Source organism: Peromyscus maniculatus, chromosome 18, assembly GCF_049852395.1.
Source record: "Peromyscus maniculatus bairdii isolate BWxNUB_F1_BW_parent chromosome 18, HU_Pman_BW_mat_3.1, whole genome shotgun sequence".
NCBI lineage: Eukaryota > Metazoa > Chordata > Mammalia > Rodentia > Cricetidae > Peromyscus > Peromyscus maniculatus.
The window spans coordinates 18,448,982-18,476,857 of record NC_134869.1 but is presented as its reverse complement, the minus strand read 5'-3'; the positions used below and the strand labels follow the sequence as shown (position 1 = coordinate 18,476,857).

The window sequence follows — 27,876 nt, the reverse complement described above, 5'->3', positions numbered from 1 at the left end:
GAGTCCCACGAGATCCAGCTTCCGTGTTAGCATGATATGGGTTTGGGGGAGAACCTACAGCTGCCGCCTCACTAAACTAGCCGCACAAATCCTGACTGCACTCTAAATATTTATCCTCACACCCACAGGTACGTGTAGCTCTAACCCCTCAGCTAAGAAACTTCTCTCTGAAACAGCTAAAGACTGTTACAGAAAACCACAGCTGGTCAAAACGCAGAGAACAAGTGATCCCGTGGCAGCCACGCCAGCTGATCCATCTAGAACAAAACTCCTGCACCTCGGGTTCAGGAACCATCTCCAAAGAGGATGGCGGGAGGCGGAGAGGGCTGGAGGAATGCCAAGCTGTTCGGCTGAGAGGACTGTGTGTGTCTCCAGGAAATACCAGGGAAGCTACGTCCGTGAAATCTCAACAACATGGCTAACTAACCCAGGCCTGAAGAAAACAAAATATGGCTGGGAGGTGGTGGCACACACCTTTAATCCCAGAACTCTGGAGGCAGAGGCAAGCAGATCTCTTTGAGTTGGATGCCAGCCTTTCCAGGACAGCCAAGGCTACACAGAGAAGCCTTGTTTCAAATAAATAAATAGATGATAGATAGATAGATAGATAGATAGATAGATAGATAGATAGATAGATAGATAGATAGATAGATAGATAGATAGATAGATAGATGATAGATAGATGATAGATGGTAGATAGATGATAGATAAATAGATAGACAGATAATAAATGAATGAATGAATGGAAAGAAAGAAGAAAAAGCAAGCAAGCAAGCAAATGAACTGAAGTCTAAGTATTCAATCTATTAGTCCAAAATTTCCTAGTAAAACAGTGATTCTTTAGAAAAGGACCCCCAGCCCTTTTCTTTAGATTACTGTTGTTTCTGTGTGAGGTTAATGTGTTTTATATATGTACCTCACTTTATCACAAGAAATACTGTAAAGACTTATACCCCAGGCTGAAAGTTGAGGAAAATAAATTTGACTGCTGCGGTATCAAGTATCTGAAGTATAACTGACACTTGGCCCTTCACACTGTGAACAGTGGAGCCTACACAGGGAACCCGTGACTCTCCTTCTTACTGGTTTCGAGTCACCAGCGCCAACATTAACACAGGGACAAAGCAAAGAACACCAGTGTAGCCCTGAGCATGTAGTTTATCTTTAGAGACCCTGGAAGGTCTCAGAAACCCCAGAGGTCTGGAGAATGCCTGGGAACCCGTGCATCTTAGGGTTGACCACTAACAACCATCATAAACCATCCACCTAAATTCTATCACACTTCTCTGAGCTACAGAGAAAACTACAACACCCACACAAAAGTGATGCCACCTTGTGACAACGGTGGGTTTTTTTGAACTCAGCCACCTGGAAGTTTGTATGAATATCTTATCTCTCCATACCAAAGTCAGCCAGCTTTAGCTCCCCTCTCTCATTAATGAGGAGGTTCTGTGGTTTCAGGTCCCGATGCAATACCTTTCTTCTATGGCAATATGCCAAGCCACGGAGAATCTGGTACAGGAACAGCTAGAGAGACAAATGAAAAGGACTCTTGAAGACAATGCAACAGGCTTTGCTGTAAGGAAAAGTCAAGTAATTAAAGCCATTTAAGGACATCTTTGCCTCTTAGAGTTGTTTTCTAAATTTTATGGTTTGTTGTTCAATTAAAGCATCATTTTGTTTTTAACCTAATGCTAACCAGGAAAATAAATACTGCAAATAAAACTCTGAATAATAACAGTTCACTGGCTGGAGGCTAGCATTAGATTATAAAATTCTGTCGTAACAACCAACCAAAGCCTGCCACTGATATCCTCCTTGAAAAACACACACACACACACACACACACACACACACACGTCTGTACAGGGGCAGCATCAGTTTAAAAGGGGGCATCAGAATTGACGGTTCTGCACAGGAGCCAAGGTATCAGAAAAGAACAGTGCTGGGTAGCGCTGGCAGACGACTTGCTATAAAAATACCCTACCCCGTGCCTCATCCACCTCCTGGGCACCTGACTTCCAGTGCCTCCTACTCACTCTTCAAAATCCGCTGTGATTCAGAGAGGGGCCCTGGCACCATTGTCCTCTGAATGACTGAGAAGAGTGACTCCTGTAAGGTTAATGGCTGAGGGCTTTTGTGTATTTTAGAGGAAAAGACTCAGTGCATTTTGATGCTTTGTGGTTAGCAGAAAAGGAGCCTTCCTACGGAGAATTCACAAGTGTCTTTAGGTCACTGAAGGTGAAACTACAGAAGATGAGTGATAGGCCTGAACGAATTCTAAAAAGCAGCTTCCAGAGTTTGCATATTTATATGCTCGGAAAACTCTGGAATTATCATCTCAATATCTATTAGATGTTAGCCTTGAAAAATGTAAGTGTAATTTTAAGAGATAGACAATAACATGCTTTCCACGTCACAGCACTCACATGGACCTAACTTAAAAAGCATAGACTTTGCAAACCTATATCAAACTATGCCAATTAAACTCTTTATTTTCTTTCCAAATTACTGCTATATATAAAAGCAGGGAAAACAAAAATAAAAATATACAAATGCTATTCATAACAGATTACAAAATAAGATAAAATATTATAGAAAAAAAAAACCCTCCTAGAACACATGGAAATCCATTTAAAGTCCTGCTCTTAGCAACGGATTAGCCCGTGTTCAGAGTTGTCTGTTAGGAACAGAAACTGGCTTTCCTCTATGTACTGTTTAAAAGAAACAAAGTTCAAGTTATTAGCTACAGAATTAGAAATGTCTCAACCACACACTGCCTTTTTCCAAAATAGGTTTCCGTGAACTGTTAATTTTGCATAAATAAATCTTTGCTAAATTTGGGGTATGCCGATTAGGTCAAAGACATCTATTGTTAATACTCAGCTATGTCAAATGCTCTCACTTAACTCCTAACTTTTGGGTTTCATCTGGCACTGGTTGTCTTAGCCAACTTCTATAGCATTCCTTGAATTCTCAGATAATTAATGCTAAGAAAACCCACTATCTCCTGATAACACAGATCTACGTGTCCAGCACAGCATTCAGGACACCTGTAAGTTTCTGACCTTGTTGAACTGATTATTTTATAATTAAACACTGTTTTAAATGTATTAGTGAAGTTTATCATCAAAAGGGTCTTTCAGAGGATGTACCCATCATGTCTATTTATTTTAAATGTTTGTTTTTTATCTAGAATATACTTAGATGTCCATCCTACATATAGAGGAACAAACTGTTGTAAAAGGAAAAAATTTAAAAGACCTTTAAAGTGAAGCAGCATTACAAAGGGGTATGATTTTTAAAAGCTATGGTATAGAAAACAGTCTGACTAAATATACTTAGAAGGCGATAATCTAAAAATACCAAATGGAAAATGACGTATGAGGCTAGTATACTGGCTTGGGCAATCTAGTCCAGCTGTGCTCTAACTAAGGTTTAAAAGGACATGTAAAACATACCTTTACATTGTGCATACTCATGATGTTGCCACAGTCATCCATGTACTGTTTCAGGTCTTTGTCCTGAAAAGAGACAACATTTCACCATGTGACACAGATTTGGGAACTGATGGCCGATCAACCTAAGAGCTTTTTTCCTTAACAAAAAACACTTATTTATGTCTGAGGGCACACATGTATGTGTCATGACATGTATGTGGAGGTCCAAGGTCAACAAAGGGAGTGATTGAATTTTCTGTAAGTTCCAAGGATGAAACTCAAGTCGTCAGGAGGCTGGAGCTGGATAAAGCTGGTAAGCACCTTTGTCCATGGGACCATCTCACCAGCCCAGTAGAATTCAAAGAAACAGAATGCACTACACATAAATGTAATTAAATATCAATAATTAAACAATAATGTCCCTGGGGCTGTTAAAAGGTCCAATTGTCTATTGTACTGAAGCAAAACAGAATGATAAAGTTTATTAAATGCTTACCAGATACTCAAAGACCAGAGTCAAAGATTTATCTGTGTGAACAATGTCATGCAAGGTTACAATATTTGCATGTTTTAAATCCTTTAACAGTGAGACTGGAAAAAAAAAAAAAAAGAAAGCAAGTTATTTAGTCGACAGTAGTCAGTCTTCATAAAAACCCCAAGTTTTGCACATAAGCTGACTGTGTTAAGATAAAGCCCAGAGTTTAAAGCCACACTGACAGTGGAGAAAATGAGTATGAATTTCTCCGTTGCTTGTGTGATTGTGAGTTTGACACTGTAATTCCTGACACTGTCCCCAACACTACAACTCCGTATCTTTTAACTTCGTATCAACTACTTGAGGCTCTGAGATCATAGAATACAAGGTACCTTTCGCTCTTCCATATCATTAATCAGCTCAAGCTCTTTCTTAATAATCTGACTTGCAATGGCATGTGTGTGTACGTACGTACACATGTATGTATGTATGTATGTATGTATGTATGTTTGTATGTGTCCCAGCATCTGTATGTGTTTTATGCTTTTTCTTTGGTTCTTTTTTTCTTTTCTGCTTGTTTATTTTGTCCTATACTGGTTTGTTTTTTATTTTATCTTATTTTATTATTTTTTAGATGTCTATTGGCATTTTAATGAGAGAGAGAGAGAGAGAGAGAGAGAGAGAGAGAGAAAGAGAGAGAGAGAGAGAGAGAAAGATTTTGGGTGGGTGGGAAAGTGAGGAGTAGAAGGGAGGACCTTCTACTAATCAGAATATTTTCTATATGTTGTATCTATTACCAATAAAAAATCTGAGTTTTAAAAATAAAATGGTCGTGTTTATATGCTATTTGATTCTTATATTTAGTAAAATTTACTGATGTAAGTAATTTGTTGTTATCATGGTCTCTGTATACCAATACATAAAGTTTTCCTAGGTCAAATATTTATCTGTCAGAGATTTTTAACAGCTTCGTAAGTATTTCATTATGAACTATACAGTAATACAACTGACTAGTCGCTTTCTGTTGAATATTTTGAGATTAGCAAGGCCTAAAGATGGCTTCCAGCCATTGACTATCTTTATACCTAAGCACCTTTTACAAACAGTCATCTTAATATGGCTTAGACTTAACTGTTTATATAAATACCGCACCTTCTCTTATAGCTGTACAGGGCGCCCCTTCTTCATGTTCCAAGCGGATCTCTTTTAATGCGACCAAATTCTCTGTCAATTTACTTCTTCCTTTATATACTGTTGCATACGTTCCCTATAAAATATATTTGAAGGTCCTTGTTCAAATGTGGTCGTCACCAGGCATAGCAGTATATGACTTACTTCCAGCACTTGGGAAGCAGAGGGAGGCAGAAGCCACCCTGGCCTATACAGTGAGTTACAGGACAGCTGGGGCTATGTACTGAAGCTTCATCTCAAGAAAGTAAAGAGCCTTAAGCTCAATTTCTAAATTAAATTTTTTTTTTTTTTTTTTTTTTTTTTTTTTGGTTTTTCGAGACAGGGTTTCTCTGTGTAGCTTTGCGCCTTTCCTGGAACTCACTTGGTAGCCCAGGCTGGCCTCGAACTCACAGAGATCCGCCTGCCTCTGCCTCCCGAGTGCTGGGATTAAAGGCGTGCGCCACCACCGCCCGGCTTTCTAAATTAAATTAAAGCATGCTAAAGTTACCTTAAAACGAAACATCTTATCCAGTTTTTCTTACAGCTATGCCTTAGTTTTGTATATATGATATCCATATTTCTACCACACTGTGGTGTTTCCAAAGTATAAAAAAGCATTTCCTTCATTCTTGTGTTATTCCAGATTAACAACTGATTGATGGATTAATATCAAAGGCACTTAAGGTAATGGTGTATAAAACCCACAGGGCACTGAGCACTGTCAATGAAAATGTAATGACAATATTCAATCATGAAAACCTGCTCTGGCCTCCACACTCTTCAGAGTCTGTGCAAATTAGTCCTCCTTTAAAAAGCCCCCTGAAGGCTTGCTCGTTCTTTTCCTGCCCTTTCTTACTGGAAATGGCAGGCCATTTCTAATTAACAGCAGTACAGCTATTAGAAGCAAGTTCAAGAAAGCTACGGCCTAAAGAATGTTCTCACCTTTGATCACTTTTATCTCTATAGATAGTTCTCTGAATTCACACAATGTCCAGATCACAACAGACTCCAAGAAGTAAACAAGTAGGTGCCTGTTCCAGTACTCACAAAACACAGCATTTGTGTGTGCTTCAACAAAAGGGAACAGGTCTACTAAGAAATATTAACTTCATCTTTATCAGTTCTTCAAGGACTGAGACAATTTATCCCATCTAGTTCTGCTATCATTTCAGAATTAGGTATATATAGATCTTTTAGACGATAATAACTAAAAATCTGTAGTTTTCTAAGCTGGCAAAAATTATGTAGTGCAAGTCTGGATAACAAGAAAATGTCTTATTTTAAAAGTGTACTCACCTCTCCAAGCTTTTCCAATTTGATGTAGGTCTCCATTTTCCCAAACCCAATTTCTGACTGAAAGCAAACAATTGTGAATTTAGCATCTATTCTTAAACCTTTACCTCTTCTAACTTGTAACTCTATTCTAAAAAGTAGAAACTGTTGAACACCTGGCAAGCCTTAAAATACATTTGTTATTAGAACATCAGAAAGTTTAAAAATAGCAAAGTTTATAATTAAAATAGTCTATATAAGAATGACTAATCTTCTGTTAATGAACATGCAAACCTCTAAAATGTGCAGGCCACAGGCATTTGAAACCCCAACCAATCTGCAGACTTCCCTCACAGGAGCTGTTCTCAGGCTTCTGTTATAACAATACATACATGTCATAACACGTGTTATGGCACTGCTTAATTTGGTTTTAATTCAAATGGTAGTGAATTTTTCTTGTTCGCTTTCACAGAGTGAACAACACTCCATTGAGAATAAATTCAAACTAGTATGAACAAAACAGTGAGCATCATTGAAACATCTTAAAACATCATCTACAATGAAAGGCACATGGGAAAATGTAACTGTAAGCTAAGAACTTTTTCTCTCTGAAGAGTGACTTCTTTTCCCCACTTGTTCTTTTTATGGTGAATGAATGCTACCACACCCTGCAAACACCCAATACATTGTGGTCCAGTAGTGACTATGTCAAAAATACTGAGGTTTGCTTTAAAGATTATATAAGGTACTGACAACAAACTAAGAGCTATATAAACAAAATGTTTTAGAATTACTATAATACTAAGTACACATGGAATAAAATATAACAGATGCATCAAAAATTAATATAGCAAGAGTCGCTCTTTAGAGAATGAAATAGTGACATTATTAGTATATATCACACACATGAATACATGTGCCCAAACACACACACACACACTCAAGTACATATATACACACAAAGTAGCTACAGTCAACAATAATAGAATATATCAAAATACCTAGTATATTTTAAATACTGCTCACAAAGAAATAGATATTTTGGTGATAAATACGCTGCTTACGCTAATCAAAGCACATTGTGCACATGTACTGAAATGTCACACTGCACCCCATAAATATGTAGACTACGTGCCAATGAAAAGTAAGCATACATCTCTAAGAGAACTGAAGACTAAAATTGTAATTATTATTAAAGTTATATTTGGATAACTAGTTAGTCTAGAAGATGAACAGCACTCCTGAGCTCCATCCATGTAGATGGCCAGGAAATTCAACAGAAGGACTTACACTAGTGACTGGCTGTCAGATCCTAATGCACAGAATGACGACACAATCTCAAGTCCCTAAGGAATCTTCAACTTGAAGTGGACTCAATGATTACATCTGAACAGCAATTAGTGAATTTTTAAGTGGAATTTTTAGAAAAATTTGCCTGTATTTTTTGTTACACAGATTAACAATAATTAACAAATAATTAACAGAAGTTAGCAGCTTGTTGCCACCCCTGTATAAAGTATTCAGAAGACAAAAGACAAGCCCATTTATTCAACACTCACGGAGGGCAATGCCAGGTGCTGAGCACAAGGTGAAAACAAGATGGCGTGCACACTTTCCTGCGCTAACAATGTGCGCACACGTCTACCAACAGGCATCATAAAAACAGTCAGAGATGGTTCCAGAAGCCTGTATTTTAATACACTATTTAGAATCCATAATGTGCTCTTTATACAAATGAAGATTTTTTTTTGGTAATATTCCAAGAGAATAATTCATTACTTCAGGAAATAACTTTTCACAGTCTAAGCAATTACCGTCCAGACGACTCTTACAACAAAAGCATGCAAATATGAAATGATACATAAAGTAGGTTATATCGTATACTGTCTACCTACGACAGTATCACATGACAGTGACAGCAAGCATTAGGGGAGATTTCTAGCTTACTTGGGATCTAGTAACATAACCAAAAAACGCACACAGGAATGGAAACAGAAGCACTATCAGATAACGGTCAAGGCCTAAAAACAAGCTTAGAGACCGTAAGTACAAGAATGGATAAAGTCTAACACACCAAGAGAGATGGTATGCTTATACAATTGTGCACCATACAACTGTGAGAAGAGACTAGGACCACAAGCAACAAGTCGATGAAATTCACAGACTTAACACTGAACAAAGGAAGTGACTACAAAAACACGTTTTGTATATTTACATCCAGGCTGTGATTCTCTAGTAACATTATATCAACTTTATATGATAAAGGCGCGTATTTCTTGCATATTTGTATAAACACATTTTATAACCTATAGTCATAACTACATACAGTTCAAGAGACTAAATGAGAGGCAGCAGGAAGCAGAGTCAGGTACTGTAGAACATGTTTGTGATCCCAACACTTCAGGAGGCTGAGGAAAGTGGCTAAGGAGGCCACTCTGATTTACACAGTGACTTCTAAACCAGCAAGACCCTCTCTCAAAGAAAATATGTCGCAAAGTATTAAGCACTTTAAAAAACAAGTATGATCACGTTTATGAATACTAAAAAGGCTCAGACAGAAAAATCACACTATGAAGAGTATAATCTCAACACGGTATGTATGACCAAGTATGTAAAACTAATCTTCGTTTTCGGAAAGCAGGGGTTATGGGTAAGCTGAGGAAGAAGGGTGTTAAGTAAAGAGAAAAGTAACAGAAAAGTGTCTAAAGCTTTCATTTATTCATCTGGGTACTGGTTACAGAGTATGACACCACCACACAAATTCACTGCGCTGTACCTGGGGTCCGGTACTCTGCTGTAAAATGTGCTGTCTACATACGGCGGGCTGCATGTCTAGTACATGGGGCACATACATCCGCAGAAACATCCAAAACTAAGGTAGGACCTAAGTCCGGCTGCCATACACCATGACAAAATGCAGACAATAATGTAATAAAAGTGAGTGAGTGATCCAAATTTACATGTAAAAATCAATTTCAGGGCTGGGGGTACAAATCAATGGTGGAGCACTTGCCTAGCAGATCCCTGTGTTTCAGAAAGTTATGAAACGGGAAAAGATGGAAAGAAAGAGCGGGAGGCAGGGAGGAGGTGCAGAGAGAAAAAGGACAAAAGGAGAAACAGGAAAAAGAGCTGCGCCCCAGAGAAGCCACCAAGCCGTCCTCACGGCAGAGCGCAGGGCCAGAAACTTACCAAGGAAGCCCTCCTGGACCTGCGGCTCATGGGCTGGTCGAAGGGGGGGCTGCTGATCTGCAGCTTCTCCAGGTAGCCATCAGGTATCCTGATGTCCGCAGGCAGGGACAGCCGCTTATTCAAGTCCTGCACAGACCAGCAAGACCAGGGCATCAGACTTCAGATGCACGCGCCCAGGCACGTTGTTTTTTAGTGGTAAGTAACTGAAGCTCTCTTGCAGGTCCAAAATGACTTAAGGCAAAAATACTTACTATAACCAAAGGCAAATAACGGGGTTTTACAGAAATGGTTTAAAAAAGGCTCAGTACTTTCTGTAGCAAATTTAAGTTGACCTTTACTCTGCAATTACTCTATGCAGAAGTAAGCAGCCTAACACAGAATGTCATCACTTCAGTAACGAGAGGACAACTGGCAGGATTCAGTTCTCCTCTTCCACCATGGGGGTTCCAGGGACTGAACTCAAGGTTACAGGCTTGCTGACAAGCGCTGTTAACCTGCTGAACCTTCTCTTTAGCCCCCTAAAGCTTTATTTTAAAACATGCTCAGAAAAAAGAAAAAGAAAAACAAAAAACCCATGCTCAGTATCTTGTCAGAAAGCTTTTAACTTACAGGATATACTGAAATAATAATAATCAGAACAAACTTCTGTCCATAACACTATAACATACATTTTTTTTAAAATAAAACAAATTGTGTGGGGTTAAATATGTATTTGCGTTTACGAATGTTCTGTTTGCATTTATGTATGTGAACTGTGTGTGTACCTGGTGCACTCAGAGGCCAGAAGGGAGTATCAGGTCCCCTGGAACCACGTGGGCACTGTGGCTGAACCTGGGTCTTCTGCAAGGGCCACAAGTGCTGGGCCACCTCTGCAGTCCCCACCCCTTCTTCTTTTACATAGAGAACTAACTTAAATCTACCAAAGGGAGGTATACGTAGTGAGCCATTTAGGAGAGACTAACGAAGTCAGAGAACAATCTGGCTCTGGTTTATTTATACCTCTTAAAAATCAAAACATATATATATGAACTACAAAGTGTCCGGATGACTACTGAAAAGGTGTGATTAAGAAAATGTTTTCTGCAGAATGTGAACTGTAATTAACGTACAGTTGTCTTAGGGTGGTAATTAGAAAAAAGAAACACCAGACTCCGGCTCACTCAGGCACAGCAGCCGTTCTGGTGGGAGTGCCCTTTGCCTTCATGAAGAGTTCCAGATGAGCTCTATTTGCTCCATCTGTGTGCGTGTTCCTTCATAAACACCAGTGCTCTTCACACAGAGGTGTGTCGGAAACGGTTACCTCCATTGAGATCCGTCTGTGTATTCGATTTCTGAGGCAAACCCCTGTAGGGGACTGGACTTCATCAGATGACGTCCCAGAGGCCTGGTCACTCTCGCCGTCCGATCCCATTTTCAGGTTTTCATGAACGATATCTGTAACAGAAAAGGAGGCACTGTTTACCTTTAAAATACAGATCCTTATATAGTATAATTGATTATCATTACAGTCAACAATCAGAAATCACAGTATTGAAAGTCATCTCTATTCTGGATACATAGATACGCAGTTGACAGATCGAAACAGAAATTCCTTATAAGAATCTCAGGCCAGGTGTGCTCATTAGTTTTTAGGCCACTTGACACAAGCTATGGTCAACCGAGACAAGGTCTCCATCAGACTGCCCTCTGGGCCAGCTTGTGGGGAGTTTTCTTGATTAATGATGGATGGGTGAGCCCCGCCCACTGTGGGTCCTTACTTGTATAATAAACCCGGCTGGGCGAGCCAGTCAGTAAGGTTCCCTCTCTGTGGTCTCTGCCTCAGTTCCTGGCTCCAGGTTCCTGCCCGGCTTGAGTTCCTGCCCGGCTTGAGTTCCTGCCCAGGCTTCCCTCAAAGATGTACCGTGACTAAGATGGGTGAGCCAAAGAAGCCCTTTCTCCCCAGCTGCTTTGGATCATGATGTTTATCACAGCAACACAAAGCAAACTAAGCAAGAGGAACCAGGACTGTGGGCTCTTGTTCAGACAGAACTGTTATGTGCTGTTATGGAGAAAGAGAGTGGGAACGTTTGAAACTTTGGGCTGGAAGAACCATTGACCCTTGGAGTCGGAAGAAGGCTGAGAGCAACAGATGATGGGAGGCGTGGCTTGTGACGTTCAGGGGAGGGAAGCATTCGATCAAGCTTTTCATATATTCTGAATTTAGAACCTGTGGTTTCTGGCCAGCTGGGGGTGAAAAGCAGGGGTGGTTATGAAGAGACCAGCACCACTGAGGTGAAATCTTCTGGCAAGTGTTTCTTCGGGGTCACCACACACACAGAGCCGTGGTCCAGAAGGTGGCAAAGGTGCATTTCAAGCTGGCAGCCAATGTTGGCGATGTGTAAGAGTCTCCCCTGTGTTACAGGTGTTGGCAGCAGGGGAGGTGTGGGACTGAAGGGGTCATGGGGAGCAGCTGAGAGCACCTGGCCCTGTGAGAGGCCAGGAGCGGCCACTGTGTAGTCTCAGTTGCAGTGGAAAGCCCAAGACTGAAGGAGTCTGGAGAGCCTGGAGAGAGGCTAAGGCTCGGTGCCACGTAGCAGGCTACAGAGTCCCTGGAGAGAGGCCAGATGACGCCATTGGCGGATATATACAGTTACAGTGGAGACCCGAACACACTAGAGTCCCCGGCTGTGGACAAGCACCCGGGCAGAGGCGGGTGTGCAGCGGAGCCAACCTGAGCCTGTGAGATGAGCTGCATGTGCCGTGGATGGCACAGTAGGAGAGGTGAAGCGACTCAAGTCCCTTAGCGCCAGAGGATCACGGGTGACTGGATCCTAGATGCTGGACATTTAGCTAAAAGCTTTGATTTCCACTCTTAGATGGAGGATTCTTCCCTCTTGGAATAAGAAGTATGTAACCCTTTTCATTTTACATAAGCTCAAATTGAGAGACCTTGGACTTAAAAGATATGATGGATATTTTAAAGAGGCTGGATTTTTCAAAAGTGTTTAAATATTTTTAAAACTATGGGACTTTTAAAAATGTATTATGCTTTATAGTTATATAATAATAATATTAGTATGATATCTTGGGGACAAAAAAAGAAAGGAACGGTTGGGGCTTGATGATGATGTGTTTGTCAAGATGACAAGGGTTTAATTGTACTCATGGTTTTTTTTTTTTTTTTTTTTGCCAACTTGACTCAAGTTAGAGTCACTTGGGAAAAGAGAAAGTCAATTGAGAAAACGCCTCCATCAGACTGTTGTGTAGGAAAAGCTTGCAGTGAGTTTTCTTGATTAATAATTGACACAGGAGGAGCCAGCCCACTGTGGGTGGTGCAGCTGCAGGCAGGTGGCCCTAGGCTGTATGTAAAAGCAAGCTCAACAAGCCACATGGAGCCAAGCGGTAAGCAGAGTCCCTCCATGGTCTCTGCTTCAATTCCTGTCTCCAGGTTCCTGCCATTCCTGAGTTCCTGCCTTGGCATCCCTCAACAATGGATTGTGATTTGGGATGTAGAAGTCAAAAAAAAAAAAAAAAACAAAAATCCCCCTCTCTCCAAGTTGCTTTTGATCATGGTATTTCTCACAGCAGCAGAAAGCACACTAGGCCTTCAGGCATTGTGGCACATGCCTTTAATCCCAGCACTAGGGGGGCAGGGGCAGGAGAGGGGGAGAATCTCTGTATAGTTTCAAATTATGAAAAAATTTACAAGAAAAACCATTCAAATTATCAAGAATTGAATAAAATTACAGACTCAAAATAGTTCTTGAGAAGTATTCATTTTCCAAATTCTAGGAATCAGAGTCTTCCAAGGATAACTGACTTTCAGATCGGAGAGCTGAGACACACAGCTGCAGACAAGAAACCTGGCCTTTTGCTTCTTGTGACGATCCTTTCATTAAATGTCATTAGGTCAACAATAAAATGGAGCCAACTCACAGACTAGTCTTTTTCAAAAGCTGCTACCCACCAGTAGCAAGAAGGATGTGGAGGCACATGCCTGTAGTCCCAGAACTCCAGAACTAAGGGCAGGAGGATGGAACAGAAGATGCCGGCTGAGGCTACATAGCAAGATGCTATCTCGATTGAGTGTTCTAAGCATTATTCGCCGAGCATCACTACAAAATGAAGCTTGTGGCCTCCAAAGTATCAAACATCTGCTGAGAGCTCCAAGTGCAGCAAGGCCATGTACGCTCAGTGACACAGCATCTGCACAGCATGTCTTTGTGGGGCAGAGATTCAGTTCCCCGGTACTACCAACCAACCAAGCCACAGGCAAACAAGAAGCCAACCGCTCCTGTTGTGAAGGACTACACTTGTGAAGGACTACACAGCAAAGGTATTGACCTCAGACATGAACAGACACGTGAGCACCATCTGATTCAATCAAGAGAGTATTCACATCAACAAACAAGCACAGATGTTCTGTCTCCTTCAAGATGCAAGTGGAGGGAAATGATGAAGGCTGTGGTCAGAACTTCACTAATCTCTTAGTGGGTTAAAGGACTTCGCTGAAATGTGAAGAATATCAAGAACTAGAGAATATTTGCTTAGTCAACTTTTGTGCCACTTACCATTAAGCTGACAAGGCATAATACACTTTAAATTCCATGTACATTACTAACGTTTTCAATATTACTACCTTAACTAGACCAAGCGTCTCATTTTTATTTTTATTTATTTTGTTTTGTTTTTTTGGGACAGAGTTTCTCTGTGTAGCCCTAGCTATCCTAGAACTCACTCTGTGGACCAGGTTGGCCTTGAACTCTCAGAGATCTGCCTGCCTCTGTCTCCTGAACACTGGGATTAAAGGCATGCACCAGAACAGACGTTTTTTATATTGCTCCTGAACTAAAAATGTTTGTTACATTTTTAAGGATTTCTACCCACAGCAAAAGAATATTCAACAGAGACTACAGCCCATAAAACCTAAAACATTTACTAATCAACCTCTTGTCTACACAACCGATAATTACAAGCCAATACCGGATTTCTTGAAGATAAATATTCCCTTCACGGCTGACTTCAAAGTATTGGGATAGTATTATTGGACATGGGATGCTGGGAGAAATGTGCAATGACACACCATTATGTAGTATTATCACTACCAACACACAATGCAAATAACCCTCCGAGAGTCGATAATCGTGGACAGGAGTAAAGCAGTTACAGGGGATGGCTTTGGAGTTCTAATTGCCTTTGTTTTTTAAATTTAGCTGCTTAACTATAAACCTTAACAACCAACTATCGTAATCATCTCTCATGAACCAGCTCAAGATGTTTTCAGCACACCATTCTTTGTGCGGTACTGACAGGGATAACAGCACATTTCTTACAGACGAAACCACATTGTAGGGAGGCTCAGTCTTAAAATTACTAAAATGAACCAGGGAGTAACCTACAGTGGTAAGAAATAAAGCAAACAGTAGAATAACATATTCAGGAATGTTAGAAAATACAATCATCTAATGGGACAGTGAAACAGCAATGTTTAAAATTATCTTTAAAATTAAAACATAATACACCAGTATCAAAAAAGATCAGAGACTTGCAGATATTTTTCCTGGATATTCCTAAGGACATAAAGGCAAAAGAACAACAGATCAGGTGATAATCTATTTCTTGTACTGGTCCATTATGTGGTAATGATTTAAATAAAGAGCTGCTGAAGTATGACTACATACTATGATACAGTATGACAGTTAAGCCACAGTTTGAAATCTTTTGTCTGCTTTTTTATGGAGGTTCTTCTGGGTGAATAGATATGCAAACATTATTTCTCTATGGTATTAGCACTCCTCCATCTTTTTTCTCCATACAACTAACACCCAGTGTAGATGTCCTACAACCAGAAAGTCAAATGCAACAGAACCACATTACCTAATCGGCTTCCATTTCTGGGCATTGCCATGAAGGAACCAAGGCTTCCTCCGATAACACTGTGGGGTCTTCGCAATGGCGGCTTCTTGAAGGACCCTGTGTACTGATGAAGGAAGGAATGTACACTGTGGGACGTGGGAGGTCTGCCATTCTTCACAATAGGCTCTGTGTTCACGGCATCCAGGAGTCATTCCACAGTCAACGCAAGAGTCGGGATCAGATGAGAAGGATTAAGAAAACAAAACAAAACAGAAGGTTTTAATGGAGATCATTTACATGTAAGCTCACTTCTTTGGCTATTTATTCAAAGTGCTAGAGTAAAATAACTTCTATGAAAAATATATTTATAGAAAATACCTTAATATTTTAAGTTGTTTCAATGACCAAAACTGGTTAACTATCACTAATATACCCCACCAAGTTTTTTATTATCAAATTACCTACATCTTAAAATTACTTTGATTCTATTCCATGTGCTATCATACATGTGTCTCATGGTTAAATATGCTATATAATATAACACACATAATCCTTATCTAAAGAAATTTATACCTCTATTGGTAGACATTCAGAAAGGTAAGTCAATTAGTGAATAAAGCAGAAATACTTAAATGCATATCAATATGGAGGCAGAGATATTGGCTCCAAATTTGGTATTTTGTTATATAAATAATCTTTAAATAAGCCAAGAGTCATTACCGAGCAGAAACATCTGACAATATAGTACATCAGAATCAGTTAGCTATACGTGAGGGAGAATCTTAGTGGTATTTTGTTTGAACACCTATTTCAATTCTATTAAGAATATCCCCAAAAATGGAACTGCTGGTCCATATTCTATGCTGAACTTTTAAAGAAAATGAAAAAAAATAATTTTTGACAATTTTTAAAAACTAAACTCTTAGGGCTGGGAATATAGCTCAGTGGTACAGTGATTGCCCAGCAGGTGTGAGGCCAAGTCCAATTCTTGGTGTTACAGGAGCAAACACATAAATAAAACGAGACATATAATTTTTCTCTGTTATCTTTCACAGTAGGTATTTTAGAAATAATAGCTTACACCTCCATTTATGATTTTTAATTTATATTTGAATAAAGCTGTTCTAAGTTAGGGCCAGTATGTGTGAAGTGGCCAAGATTAACAACTTTAATCAAATTTCATCTATAACATTCAAGATTCTTCTTTCCTGGATTCAGTCCATCAGTCAACATGCAAACATGCCAGCTACGCAATATACTGTGAATTACAATTAGAGCAAAACATCTTCAACTGAGTTTAAGCCTTCCAAGTGTGATACAGTTATTAAAACTGCAGAAATCTCTCCAATTCTGGTTGAGAGGAATACCACAGATGATGACCGAAGGTGCCATGTACATTAGAATTTTTCTAAGGTATTTATATAATTACAACCCTACAAGTGTGAACTTCTCCATTTTGTTAGTATACATGACAGCTACATGCCTATACATAATGACAGAATAACAGGGCTCTCGACCATGCTCGTGATCAAACTAGAGACAGGAAATCAAAAATTGGTCTGGGGCAGTTTATTCAGAGAAGTTACAAATGATTTTCCTTAAGCCAGACTGCCACTGTTTCAAACTAGACAAAGATCGCTTTTGCTTTATAAATTTATTATGTTACGTGTGAGATTTTTAAATAGTACAGTCCACACACATTCTTATGCAGTATTTTCACATGAACTCTATCTCTGTGTGCACCTATCTTGTGTAGTTCTTATGCTAAAAACAAGAGAGGAAGGAAAAAACTCTCTAAGGGGGGAAAAAGGTATTTACTCTAGCAAGTAGGCACTGACAAGGTCAACAACAGACTTAGAATTCCTGTCAAAACTGTAGGTGAAATCCACGTTATACACAGAAAATAAGCAGCAACCGACTATGGTAGTCATGCCAAAGAGGAATCAATGTCTACCTATGTCTTCAGGTATGATATCAAGTCACTCTGATGAGGAGGAGTTCCAACAGCGTCCCTATTTTTCCTTCTTCACTGTCTGTTACAAATAAACAACTTATACTATTTTTAAAATATTAGGTACTTTTAACATTTCACCTGTGATGGTTTGAAAGAAAATGCATGCCCACCCCCAAGGGAGTGGCACCATTAGGAGGTGTGGCCTTGTTGGGGGAAGTGTGTCACTGTGGGGGTGGGCTTTGAGGTTTCCTTTACTCAAGCTATGCTCAGTGTGACACACAGATGCTTCTGCTCCCTGGAAATCAAGATATAGAACTCTCAGCTCCTTCTCCAGCACCATGTCTGCCTACATGCTACCACTGAGATAATGGACTAAATCCCTAAGCTGTAAACTAGCCCCAATTAAATGTGTTCCTTTATAAGAATTGCCGTGGCCGGGCAGTGGTGGCGCACGCCTTTAATCCCAGCACTTGGGAGGCAGAGCCAGGTGGATCTCTGTGAATGTGAGGCCAGCCTGGTCTACAGAGCAAGATCCAGGACAGGCACCAAAACTACACAGAGAAACCCTATCTCAAAAAAAACCAAGAGTTGCTGTGGTCATGGTGTCTCTATATAGAAACAGAAACCCTAACTATGACATCACCATTTGTTACAAACTAATCAGATTTTAAGACAATTACTAAAGTATTTCAGAAAATAATCAATTAGTCTAAATTATTAATTACCTATCTAAATAAAGTCAGTGCATTTTCCATGACTCGATTTTAACACAACAGTTTGGTAATCAAATATTCATTAGGAATGCATTCTAGAAGCCAGGTACCATGATGGACATTGTGCCTCTTTCACCCCTGAGCATCACTGCAAATACCCTGGCCAGACCTTTCTAGCTGCAAGAATGAGCAAGCTGGACTCAACCACTATCACCAAGAAGTCAATGGGGGCCTGGGAGGACAGTAGGATTCTGCTCCACGTAGCTCACAGATCCCTCTATAAGAGGGATAAATATTACAAAATCACCTTCAAGATTTAAGCTAAATAACAAATTTTACCACCCATATAGAATGAAATCCAAATTATTGTCTTAAATTTCTTCTGGAGCTCATTTTTCCCCCCTTCTGTCAGAAACCAAGCCATCAAGGAAAGCATTCCCAAACCAAGCAAGGCTGCAGGCGTGAAGCGAGGGTCTCGGCTCTGCCGACAAGAGGGAAAACCTTCAGCAGAGAATGATCTGTCTGAGTAGAAAAGCCACGTCTCTGAGGCCTAGGAGGAAAAGCTGACTTCTTGATGTCACCGAGGCAGTATTTCAGTGAGTTAGTGCGTCCGCAGCCCCACACCATGACTGCTGACCTACAGAACCCTCTGTCTGCCTCACACCACAAGCATTTACCTGCAATGGGGCAGGCATTCAGGCTTTCAATCACTGCCTGAGATCTCCAACCAGAATTTCAAGTGCACAGGAAAGGAAGCTCTCCAGACGCTGCGCTGCAAACCATGGCGCGTTAGTAGCCATTTTTATGAGCTCCTTCCTGGTCTCTAGCACATTCCTAGGGCTATTTTGGCTTTGATTGTACAACCTTGTTCTAAGATTTTCACAAAGTTTACATTTTAAATCATTCAACTTATCAAATCCTTCAATCTTTTACATTACACTTTGGGCACTATTACTTTGTATTGTAAAAGCACTGTCAAATGAAACATCATGTTTCTGTCTTTGTTATAAGTGTTCTCAATATTATGAACACACTGTGGTACATTAAATAAGAAAATAGTAAACTCACTCATCCAATGAACCTTGTAATCTATAGAGAGTCAGTGCACATCCAGAATGCTATAAACCATGATAAAGCTACAAACAAGAATTGTATAAACTTGCTCAAGTTATAAAATATTTAAATGTTAATTTATTTAACAATTACTATAATTGTATATTATATGTTATATATAATATTATATATTATATTAAATACTATATTTATATTTAAGAACTAATGGGGTTGGGGATTTAGCTCAGTGGTAGAGCGCTTGCCTAGCAAGTGCAAGGCCCTGGGTTCGATCCTCAGCTCCGACAAAAAAAAAAAAAAAAAAACAGAAAGGTATTCACAGGAGTAGGAGACCAAGTACATGGGCAGTCCATCTCATTTGGGATGAGAACAGAATATATTAGCCAATATTCAAGTTAGGCTTTTGCTTCCAAAACACCAAAGAAGGATTTAGCCGAGCGCCACGTTCGGCTTCTCTACACGGAAGGCCTCAGCGGTGTTCAGGAAGCAGTCAGACGTCTCCCGCCCGGCATTACCATCTCCCGCCCGGCATCACCGTCTCCCGCCCGGTATTACCGTTGTCTTTGCTGCTGCTCTCCTCCACCGTCATCTGCTCAGCCAGCTCCGACAGCGACTCGTCGATCGTCTGGCTTCCCCTGAGCGTGAGGGACAGTCTCCTCTTGAACTTTTTCATCCTACCAGCTGGATGCAGCGTGAAAACTTCTGAAAGGGAAGAACAAGCAAAAATTGAAGTTTTAAGTATTTTATTGCTCAAGAAAACTGTCATTCTGGGCTTACAGTGAATCTTCAAAATAGGAATATATTAAGGAGTCCTCAATTCCAGCAAACATCACAGAATCTACACTTTTTGTTCAAAAAGATGTAATTTGATTAATGCTATATTCAGTTGGCATCAATAGAAGGGAAACATTTTTACTGAAGTCCGCAGAGAGACAAGAATGATGAGATCTGAAGGAATGAAAATCCCCTATACAGTACCCTCTGAAAACTCCTAGAGTGAAACGGACTATTATTTTGATGCTAGGTTCCATCACAAGTCTCAACTATCATTCAGGAAAGAGTCAGATCCATCCTATCCCATTTTCGCGGTAGGGAAAACACTCAGAGACCTCCCCTGAGCAAATCATCAAATACTAGGAAACAGAACTAAGACTTGGAGGTGAGATCAACGTTTGCCTTGTCTTCTAAATTATAACATTTCTGAAGTCGGGGTGCATGTTACAATTTACAGGATGTCAAATGTAACTGGCAATATTTTTTCCCATCTTACTGGAATCAGCAGAGCCTAATAAGTGAAAAACAAGGAACTTGCTCCCTTAATCAACTCCCCAAGACCTGCACCTTCTTTTCTAATTGCTCTTTATGACCCATAATAACCAAATTTACCAGATCACCTTGCAAGCTATGAAGTATACCTAAATAAAACAAAGAGCCTTTACAACACCCCGGTGCTAAAATAAATCCAGCTGTTTATATGTTTTCCATATGTGTTCTACTTAATTTCCCATTCTAAGGGTATACTCTAGGTTTGCTGAACAGGTGACTTACGGAAAATTTTTTGTTTGCTCAAAGGCTGGGAAACACAAATACAAATCTATAACTGATAACTTCCTATCTGGCCATTCTCTGCTATGTATTTACTCTAATTTGAACAACACCGCCAGAATAAAATACGAAACTATACACATTAAAAGGCAAGTATTGCAACTATAATCCAATACGGTTTCTCTTCATCTCCAAGCTCTAAAATTTTAAGACATGTTGACTAATCAGTCTAAAAAGCAACCAGAGGATAGCTGGGTTTGGCCTGATACCAAGACAGACAAAGTGGTGTGGAGCAGTGCCCTGTAACTCACCATCATCCTTCCTTCCGCCTGTGCTGACCTGGGATGAAATCCACCCACTTGTGCTGTTCATCTCTTCAGTTATAGAACCCCCATTTGATTCTTTTCTATAGATTCCAGTTCGCTAGTGAAATTCTCAGCTGAGCATCTATTTTCGTGAACGTATTAATCACCATATGTTAAAGCTACTGTCTGTCTATAACCCCCTAGTCTGGATAACCCGTTGATATGTTTCTGGTGTTGGGTTTTCCTCCTTTTGCTGTGTGGGTAGCGGTATTTTACTAAATACCAGACATTCTATGCGAATGAGGATGTGCGACTGGAGCAATGTACAGGCTCCAGATGCTGCTGTCTCCCTCCACAGAGGCTTTATTCATTTTTCCTAGCTGGATATCCAAGCAGAAGCAGATCAGCAGATGATCGCAATCCGATGACGGATGGACAGAGACTGCTGGAGACTGAACCTCAGACAGGGAGTTCGACCCTCTCCTGCATCGTCACTTGGGAAAGTCCTTCAAGGGTCTCCGACTGTAATCTAGGGCCAGAGTAACAGCAGCGGCACAATACAGGAGAGGCTCTGTCGACGTCACCAGCTGCTTTCTGCTCTTCTCTATGCCCTGCTCACCCTGTATCCTCCCACTGAGAACAGGTTAAAGGCTGTGTGAAAGTCAATTCGCTCACAAACAGTAGAAAGACAGCGTTTCTCTCCCTTCCCTCCTGAATCTACTCAAGTTTGGACTGACGGAGAGCCTTACATCCCTTCAAAATGGTCTCACGCCCCTAGCATTTCCGAAGGACTTCAGTTCACTTATAAAGTTACCCCCTCACAGGCAAAATGGAAGCTCTGGTATGGGTTAGACAAGATAATACACAGATGTCAACAGGAGGCAGCCCAGCAAGCTTAAGCTGATTCCAAAGAACACGCTAACTGTAGACATGCCCTACGTGTGCTAACTGTAGACGTCCTAAATGCTCTCCGCTTCACTTCTGATAGCTGCACCTTTGGACACAGATCCACCATGGCCGTCAGTAGCAATTCAGGACATCTGTTTCAACATCTTAGACATCGAAGTGAATTAAGTGAGTCGCTCTCAACTATCATTGTGTTCCCTAAGACCGTACGCTAGAGCTAGGCATGGTGGCTCACACCTGTAACCCCAGCCCCTGGAAAGGCTGATTGATGTCAGGGCAGTATGGGCTATACAGTGAATTCCCAGCTGGACTGGAGACACTGGGTGAGACCTTATCTCAGAAGCCCAAGAACAACAAAAAGACTTCACACTACAGAAGCCCTCCTTTCGAGAAGGCTCAGGAAGCACCATGTCCAGCAGAGGAGAAACTAACCTCACCAAAGCTCACCTGGGAGAGGCTCCTGGAAGAGAACCTGTAAGCCCTTGGAATACTCCACTTGACGCGAGTGTCTCTATACACTTGAAACTAAGTCATACTAGATAATTCTTTTCAATGCTAAGGATGAAATGCAGCATCTCATGCATGCGAGGCAGGTGCTCATAATCCAGCTCCCAAGCAAGATCAACACACGCTCTACCAACGCTTCAGACCCTACTCTCTCTAACACAGCCATATGGTCCCTAATGTCTATCTCACTACATAGCATTACTACAGAACCTGAACACAGCGTATTCTAAAGTTTGCTGACCATGGTTCTTGCCTATTGCTCTAGAATAAGGATAACATAATAAACCATAAAATAATCAATTATATATGGATTCTGTATTATAGCATGGAGGTCAGCTATCCAAAATATAAGCCAATGTGGCCAATGAGCACCTAAAAAGTGGTTCAGTCCAAACTGAGTTACGCTGCAAATGCAAAATATAAATCTGGCACGAAAACAAGAATGTAAAGATATCTTCATAACTGCAAACAAAGTCATATAAAAATAACTAAAATGGAAGTTCCTGAACCTGGGGAAAGAGTAGAAAGTAGGAAATAATATAGACAGAATTCTGGATTTTCAAGAAAAGGAACTCTCGAGATGGAAAACAGTGGAAGCTGCCTGCTAACAGAGAACATTAAAGAGATCCTGGTGGGTTTAAGTAGATGCAAGAGGGGATAAAAATGACTTCTTACCGTAGTACATCTGAGTAACCATGTACATTCGGGAAGGGCTCCTTTGTTCATAATTTACAACAGTACAAATAAATACTTACTTTGCCATCAAACAATGAAAAATATTCTGGTAAATAAATAAGCTGAGCACCAGGGACATTTGGGACCCCACCAAGTACACACATGAATTCAGCATCGTGAGAATTCCTTCAGGACAGCAAAATGGAAATAATTACATTTAAAAAACAGTAAATGTTGGCCCCAAACTCCTAGCTCAGATGCCAAAGACACAAGTATACAAGACCTACTAAGAATAAACACAAAGAAATCCACCAAGACACCTTTTTATTAAAAGTGTACAAATCCCAAAGCGAGGAGCCTTGAAGCAGCCAGAGGGAAGCTATTTAATCTACACAAGGTCCTTCAACACGGTTAAAAACCAATGACACGTTAGAGATTAAAGGCCAGAATAGCATATTTAAACACTGGAAGGAAAAAGAAAATGCTAACCAAGAATACTATAGTCAGCAAAACTATACTTCAAAAATGAAACTGAAATTAAGATATTTGTTTCCAACAGACTTGCCCAACAAAACATGATGTAAGAAGGCTTTCAGGGCAAAGTAAAAGAAGAAGGAATATAGCTAAGAGGATTACAATAAACTGGAAATTTTGACAGCCAACTTACAATAATAATTAGAAAAAACAGACAAGAAGAAAGAGAGGACTTGAAAGATTAATGTATTAGACCTAGAGGCAGATGCAGGATACTTCATTTAACCATAGTGCACACCTCCTCTTAGGTCACAGAGGACACATGGCAGCCCAGACCACAAGGTCACAAGACAAACTCGAATACATTGTTTTCTCTTTTTAGGTTAAACCCAGGACATGAACATGCTTGGCAAATGCTCTACTACTGAGCTACAGCCCTGGCAGAAGTAAGTGTGTGTGTGTGTGTGTGTGTGTGTGTGTGTGTGTGTGTGTGTGTGTGTGTGTGTGTCTTTTTCTGATTACAATAAAATGAAAGTAAGCATCAAACAAGGAAAGTTTACAAATATGTGAAGATAACATAATACAATCTTAACTAATGGGCCACAGAACTCACAACAGACCACAGAATACACCTTGAAACAAGTCAAAACACTGATACCCTAAAACTTTGAGAGTTCAGTCAAAGGTGTTGAGGAAAGTTCTAGCTGTACTGTCTACATCAAAAAGAAAATCTCAAATAGGCAAATAGTACACTTCATGGGATCAGAAAACTCCAGGTGGTGGTGGTGGTGCACACCTTTAATCTTAGCACTTGAGAGGCAGAGGCAGGTAAATCTCTTCAAGGCCAGCCTGGTCTACAGAGCAAGTCCCAGGACAACCACAGCTACACACAGAAACCCTGTCTCAAAACAACAACAACAAAATAATAATTAGAAAACAAAGAGCCAATGAAATCCAAAACTAGAAAAAAGAAGTATACAATAAGAACAGAGTGGGGATAAACAAGACAAGAATTTGGTTCTTTGAAAATGTTACACTGACCTAGAAAAAAATACCAATGAGAAGATGACATGGATCAGTAGGTAGGGACTTGCTGCCAAGCCTGGTGACTGAATTTTATCCTCCAAATACACATGGTGAGGAAGAAGAGACTCTAAAAGTTGTCCTTACACACACACACACACACACACACACACACACACACACACACACACACACACACACACACACTGGCATTCAAGAGCCACAAACACAAGTAAATAAATACAATTTAAAAAATGTGGATATTAGTACCTATTTAAGTAGACAATATGCTGTGGGATGGTCTGTATGTCAAATGCTCTGGTTGGTCAATAAATAAAACACTGATTGGCCAGTGGCCAGTCAGGAAGTATAGGCGGGACTAACAGAGAGGAGAATAGAGAGAACAGGAAGGTGGGAGGAGGCACTGCCAGCCACCGCCAGGACAAGCAGCATGTGAAGACGCCGGTAAGCCACAAGCCACGTGGCAAGGTATAGATTTATTAAAATGGATTAATTTAAGATGTAAGAACTAGATAGCTAGAAGCCTGCCACGGCCATACAGTTTGTAAGCAATATAAGTCTCTGTGTTTACTTGGTTGGGTCTGAGCGGCTGTGGGACTGGAGAGTGACAGAGATTTGTCCTGACTGTGGGCCAGGCCAGAAAACTCTAGCTAAAACAATAAATAAGAAAAATCTATGATTTATGCACCAGAAAGTGAATAACCTAATAAAATGAACAAATATCTCAAAAACATGCAAAACACCAACAATGGCTCATGAAAAAGCACAATTTAAGGAGATATCTAACATCCAAGGAGAACGAATTAGTGTGATAAAGGAAAAGTCCAGCACAGGATATATTTACTGGTGAGAGATTCTTCTCAAAAAGCAAGGTCGGTAACTCCTCAGGAGCAACACCTCCACAACCCATGTATGTGCACACACATGCATGTACACTGCACACATGTACTCACACACACAAAGAATAATACACTTACAACAGCAACCAAACAGTATTAAAAATAACATCAATCCTTAGGAGTTATCCAATGAGATGACAGACATATGCTAAAAACTAAAAAACAGCCAGTGGTGGTGGCGTACACCTTTAATCCCAGTACTTGGGAGGCAGATGCAGGTCAATCTGAGTTCAAGGCCAGCCTGGTCTACAGATTGTCATGGCCACACAGAGAAACTGTCTCAAAAAAAACAAAAAACCCAAAAAACAAAAACTAAAAATTATTGTTGAATAAAGTTAGAAAACATGTATGTAAATGAAAATATACCCTCTTTTCATGGACTCTATGACAAATCTGTTAAGACTGACTATTACTCAAAGGGGCTCTACCTATTCAATACAGCCCCGATCAAAAGCCCAACAGTGTTTATTTCAAGCAACAGGAGAACATACCCTAAAATGTATATGGTATTCCAAAGAGACGTGAATAATCACAATAATCTTGAAACGGAAGTAAACTATCGGGCTCCTATTTTCTTTACTACAAAGTCTGCTGAAACACAATGTAATCCAAACATGGTAGCCCTTGCATCACAAGTTAACACCAAACATTGTAGCCCTTGCATCACAAGTTAACACGGACATCTAAGCAGTAGGAGGAGGAGTCCATACAAACTGCCAAGACAATCTTCCAACCACAGTGCTGGGAAAATTGGATATTCTAATGGAATACAGTGGAGTTGGACTTGCATGCCATATGCAAGAGTTAACTTAAAACAGATGAAAGAAAATAGATGGATCTAAACCTAAGCATTAAAACTATGTAACAAAAACCAAACAATTCTTGGGGCTAGTGAGATGGCTCAGCTGCTAAGGGGGACCTGCCACCAAGCCAAGCCTGACGACCTGAACTTGATCTCCAGTGCTCATGTGGTAGAAGGAAAAGACCTAAGTCCTCTGACCTTTACACATGTACCATGGCATGTGTCCCGTCCCACTCCCCACCCCCAGGTCACAAAGTCCTCAAACATTACAGCCTATCACCAATGTTCTTGGATATCCTCCACAACTCGAGATAAGACCTTATTGGAGAAAGCAAGCGGTTACTGACCTGGGTGGGAGCTCCATGTTTACTGGTTAGCTTTCATGAGAACAGAGAAGTAATGACCAATATTGCCCAGGTGTAACCTCTGGATTACAACCACCAGCCTGGTAAGACATGTCCACTGGTCCAATAGTGCCATGAATGTCATGGGCATAACCATGGTTGGATTTAAGGCCTGCCCCCCAGGATGAAACTCCTCCCTGGCTAAGAATCTATGGCTAGCCAGATCATAGACCCTGGGAGAGAACTTACTACTATTATTCTGTTAAATGGACACAGTATTGGACACTAACACTCCCAACGACCTATCATTATAACCATAGATGGAAGCAGCTCCACGTATCAGACAAGCCTCTGTTTTCAGTAGATGCCCACAACCAGCCAAGCAAGCAGGTAAGGTATAAAGAGACTGCAGAGAGCAGTCCTGAAGAAGAACACATGCTGCGCTTGCTCCTCCCCAGGCTCAGGGGTCGCTCGCGGTGGAAGAGGGGGCAGAAAGAGGGTACGAGCCAGCGGAGGTGGGAAACAGTGTCTTCTGGACACAGCAGAGCAGCTACACATACGGTATCCTAACGGTTGTAACACCATGTACAAAACCGTACAGGCCTGAAACACACCAAGACCGGGTGGGGAGGGGCGCTGGGCAGTTTCCCCCCTAGCCAAGGGCAATTCTTAGCTGCTGGGAGAAGAAGGGTCACTCTCATCTGAAAGTGTAGCCCCTAGTAAGTTAAGTAAATCACAACCCCAAATAGTCAGGATTTTAAACGATAATTTTTTTCTACAAGAAGTTTATTGTTTTCTTTAAGCGTATTTTCAAATGTATTTGTTACTAGTCAGTAGGTTAAAACTTAAAATGTAATTAAAACCTGACTTTAAAATCATCAAAATGCACATACTTTCTCATTGCGAATAATTGATTTGCAGGTGGTAAGTCCCCACAAAGGGGGTTTTATTTTAAACAGCTGTCCCGTTTCAGTGAGTTCAGAAGGTCATCGTCTCACTCGCCAGAACCACCAGAGCAACTGTAACTATGTGAGGTGGTGTCCCGGCCTGACACACAGCTACAGACAACATGGGAAAAGCCCAGCAAACGAAAGCACAAGACAAAGACCATAGCAGTATCGTTTTACAAATAAAACAACTTCTCTTTTAAATTATGTACTCCAGCTACACTTATTTTGCCAAACCCCCGTTGATTTTTTTTTTTTTAATGTGACTTTAGGGGCTGGAGAGATGGCTCAGAGGTTAGGAGCACTGGC

The 27,876-nt window shown here is 40.5% G+C and overlaps 1 protein-coding gene and 1 long non-coding RNA gene across 3 annotated transcripts in view; one reads left to right on the top strand and one right to left on the bottom strand.

Moving 5' to 3' along the window:
* Positions 1 to 27,876, bottom strand: part of Cdk17 (cyclin dependent kinase 17) — an 85,217-nt gene that overhangs the window by 13,333 nt on the left and 44,008 nt on the right. For both annotated transcript variants that reach the window (XM_006988462.4, XM_076554627.1), the window contains exons 2-10: positions 19,675 to 19,821; positions 15,403 to 15,567; positions 10,847 to 10,980; positions 9,547 to 9,672; positions 6,382 to 6,438; positions 5,068 to 5,182; positions 3,937 to 4,031; positions 3,462 to 3,524; positions 1,404 to 1,527 (exon numbers count right to left, since the gene is read on the bottom strand). In XM_006988462.4, the coding sequence (XP_006988524.1) occupies positions 1,404 to 1,527; positions 3,462 to 3,524; positions 3,937 to 4,031; positions 5,068 to 5,182; positions 6,382 to 6,438; positions 9,547 to 9,672; positions 10,847 to 10,980; positions 15,403 to 15,567; positions 19,675 to 19,792 (997 nt within the window). In that variant the 5' untranslated portion in view covers positions 19,793 to 19,821. The remainder of the gene's footprint in view (positions 1 to 1,403; positions 1,528 to 3,461; positions 3,525 to 3,936; positions 4,032 to 5,067; positions 5,183 to 6,381; positions 6,439 to 9,546; positions 9,673 to 10,846; positions 10,981 to 15,402; positions 15,568 to 19,674; positions 19,822 to 27,876) is intronic.
* LOC121823804 (uncharacterized) lies at positions 26,631 to 27,675 on the top strand. The gene is made up of 3 exons (XR_006065409.2): positions 26,631 to 26,724; positions 26,941 to 27,010; positions 27,542 to 27,675. It is a non-coding gene; the product is annotated as an uncharacterized LOC121823804 (long non-coding RNA).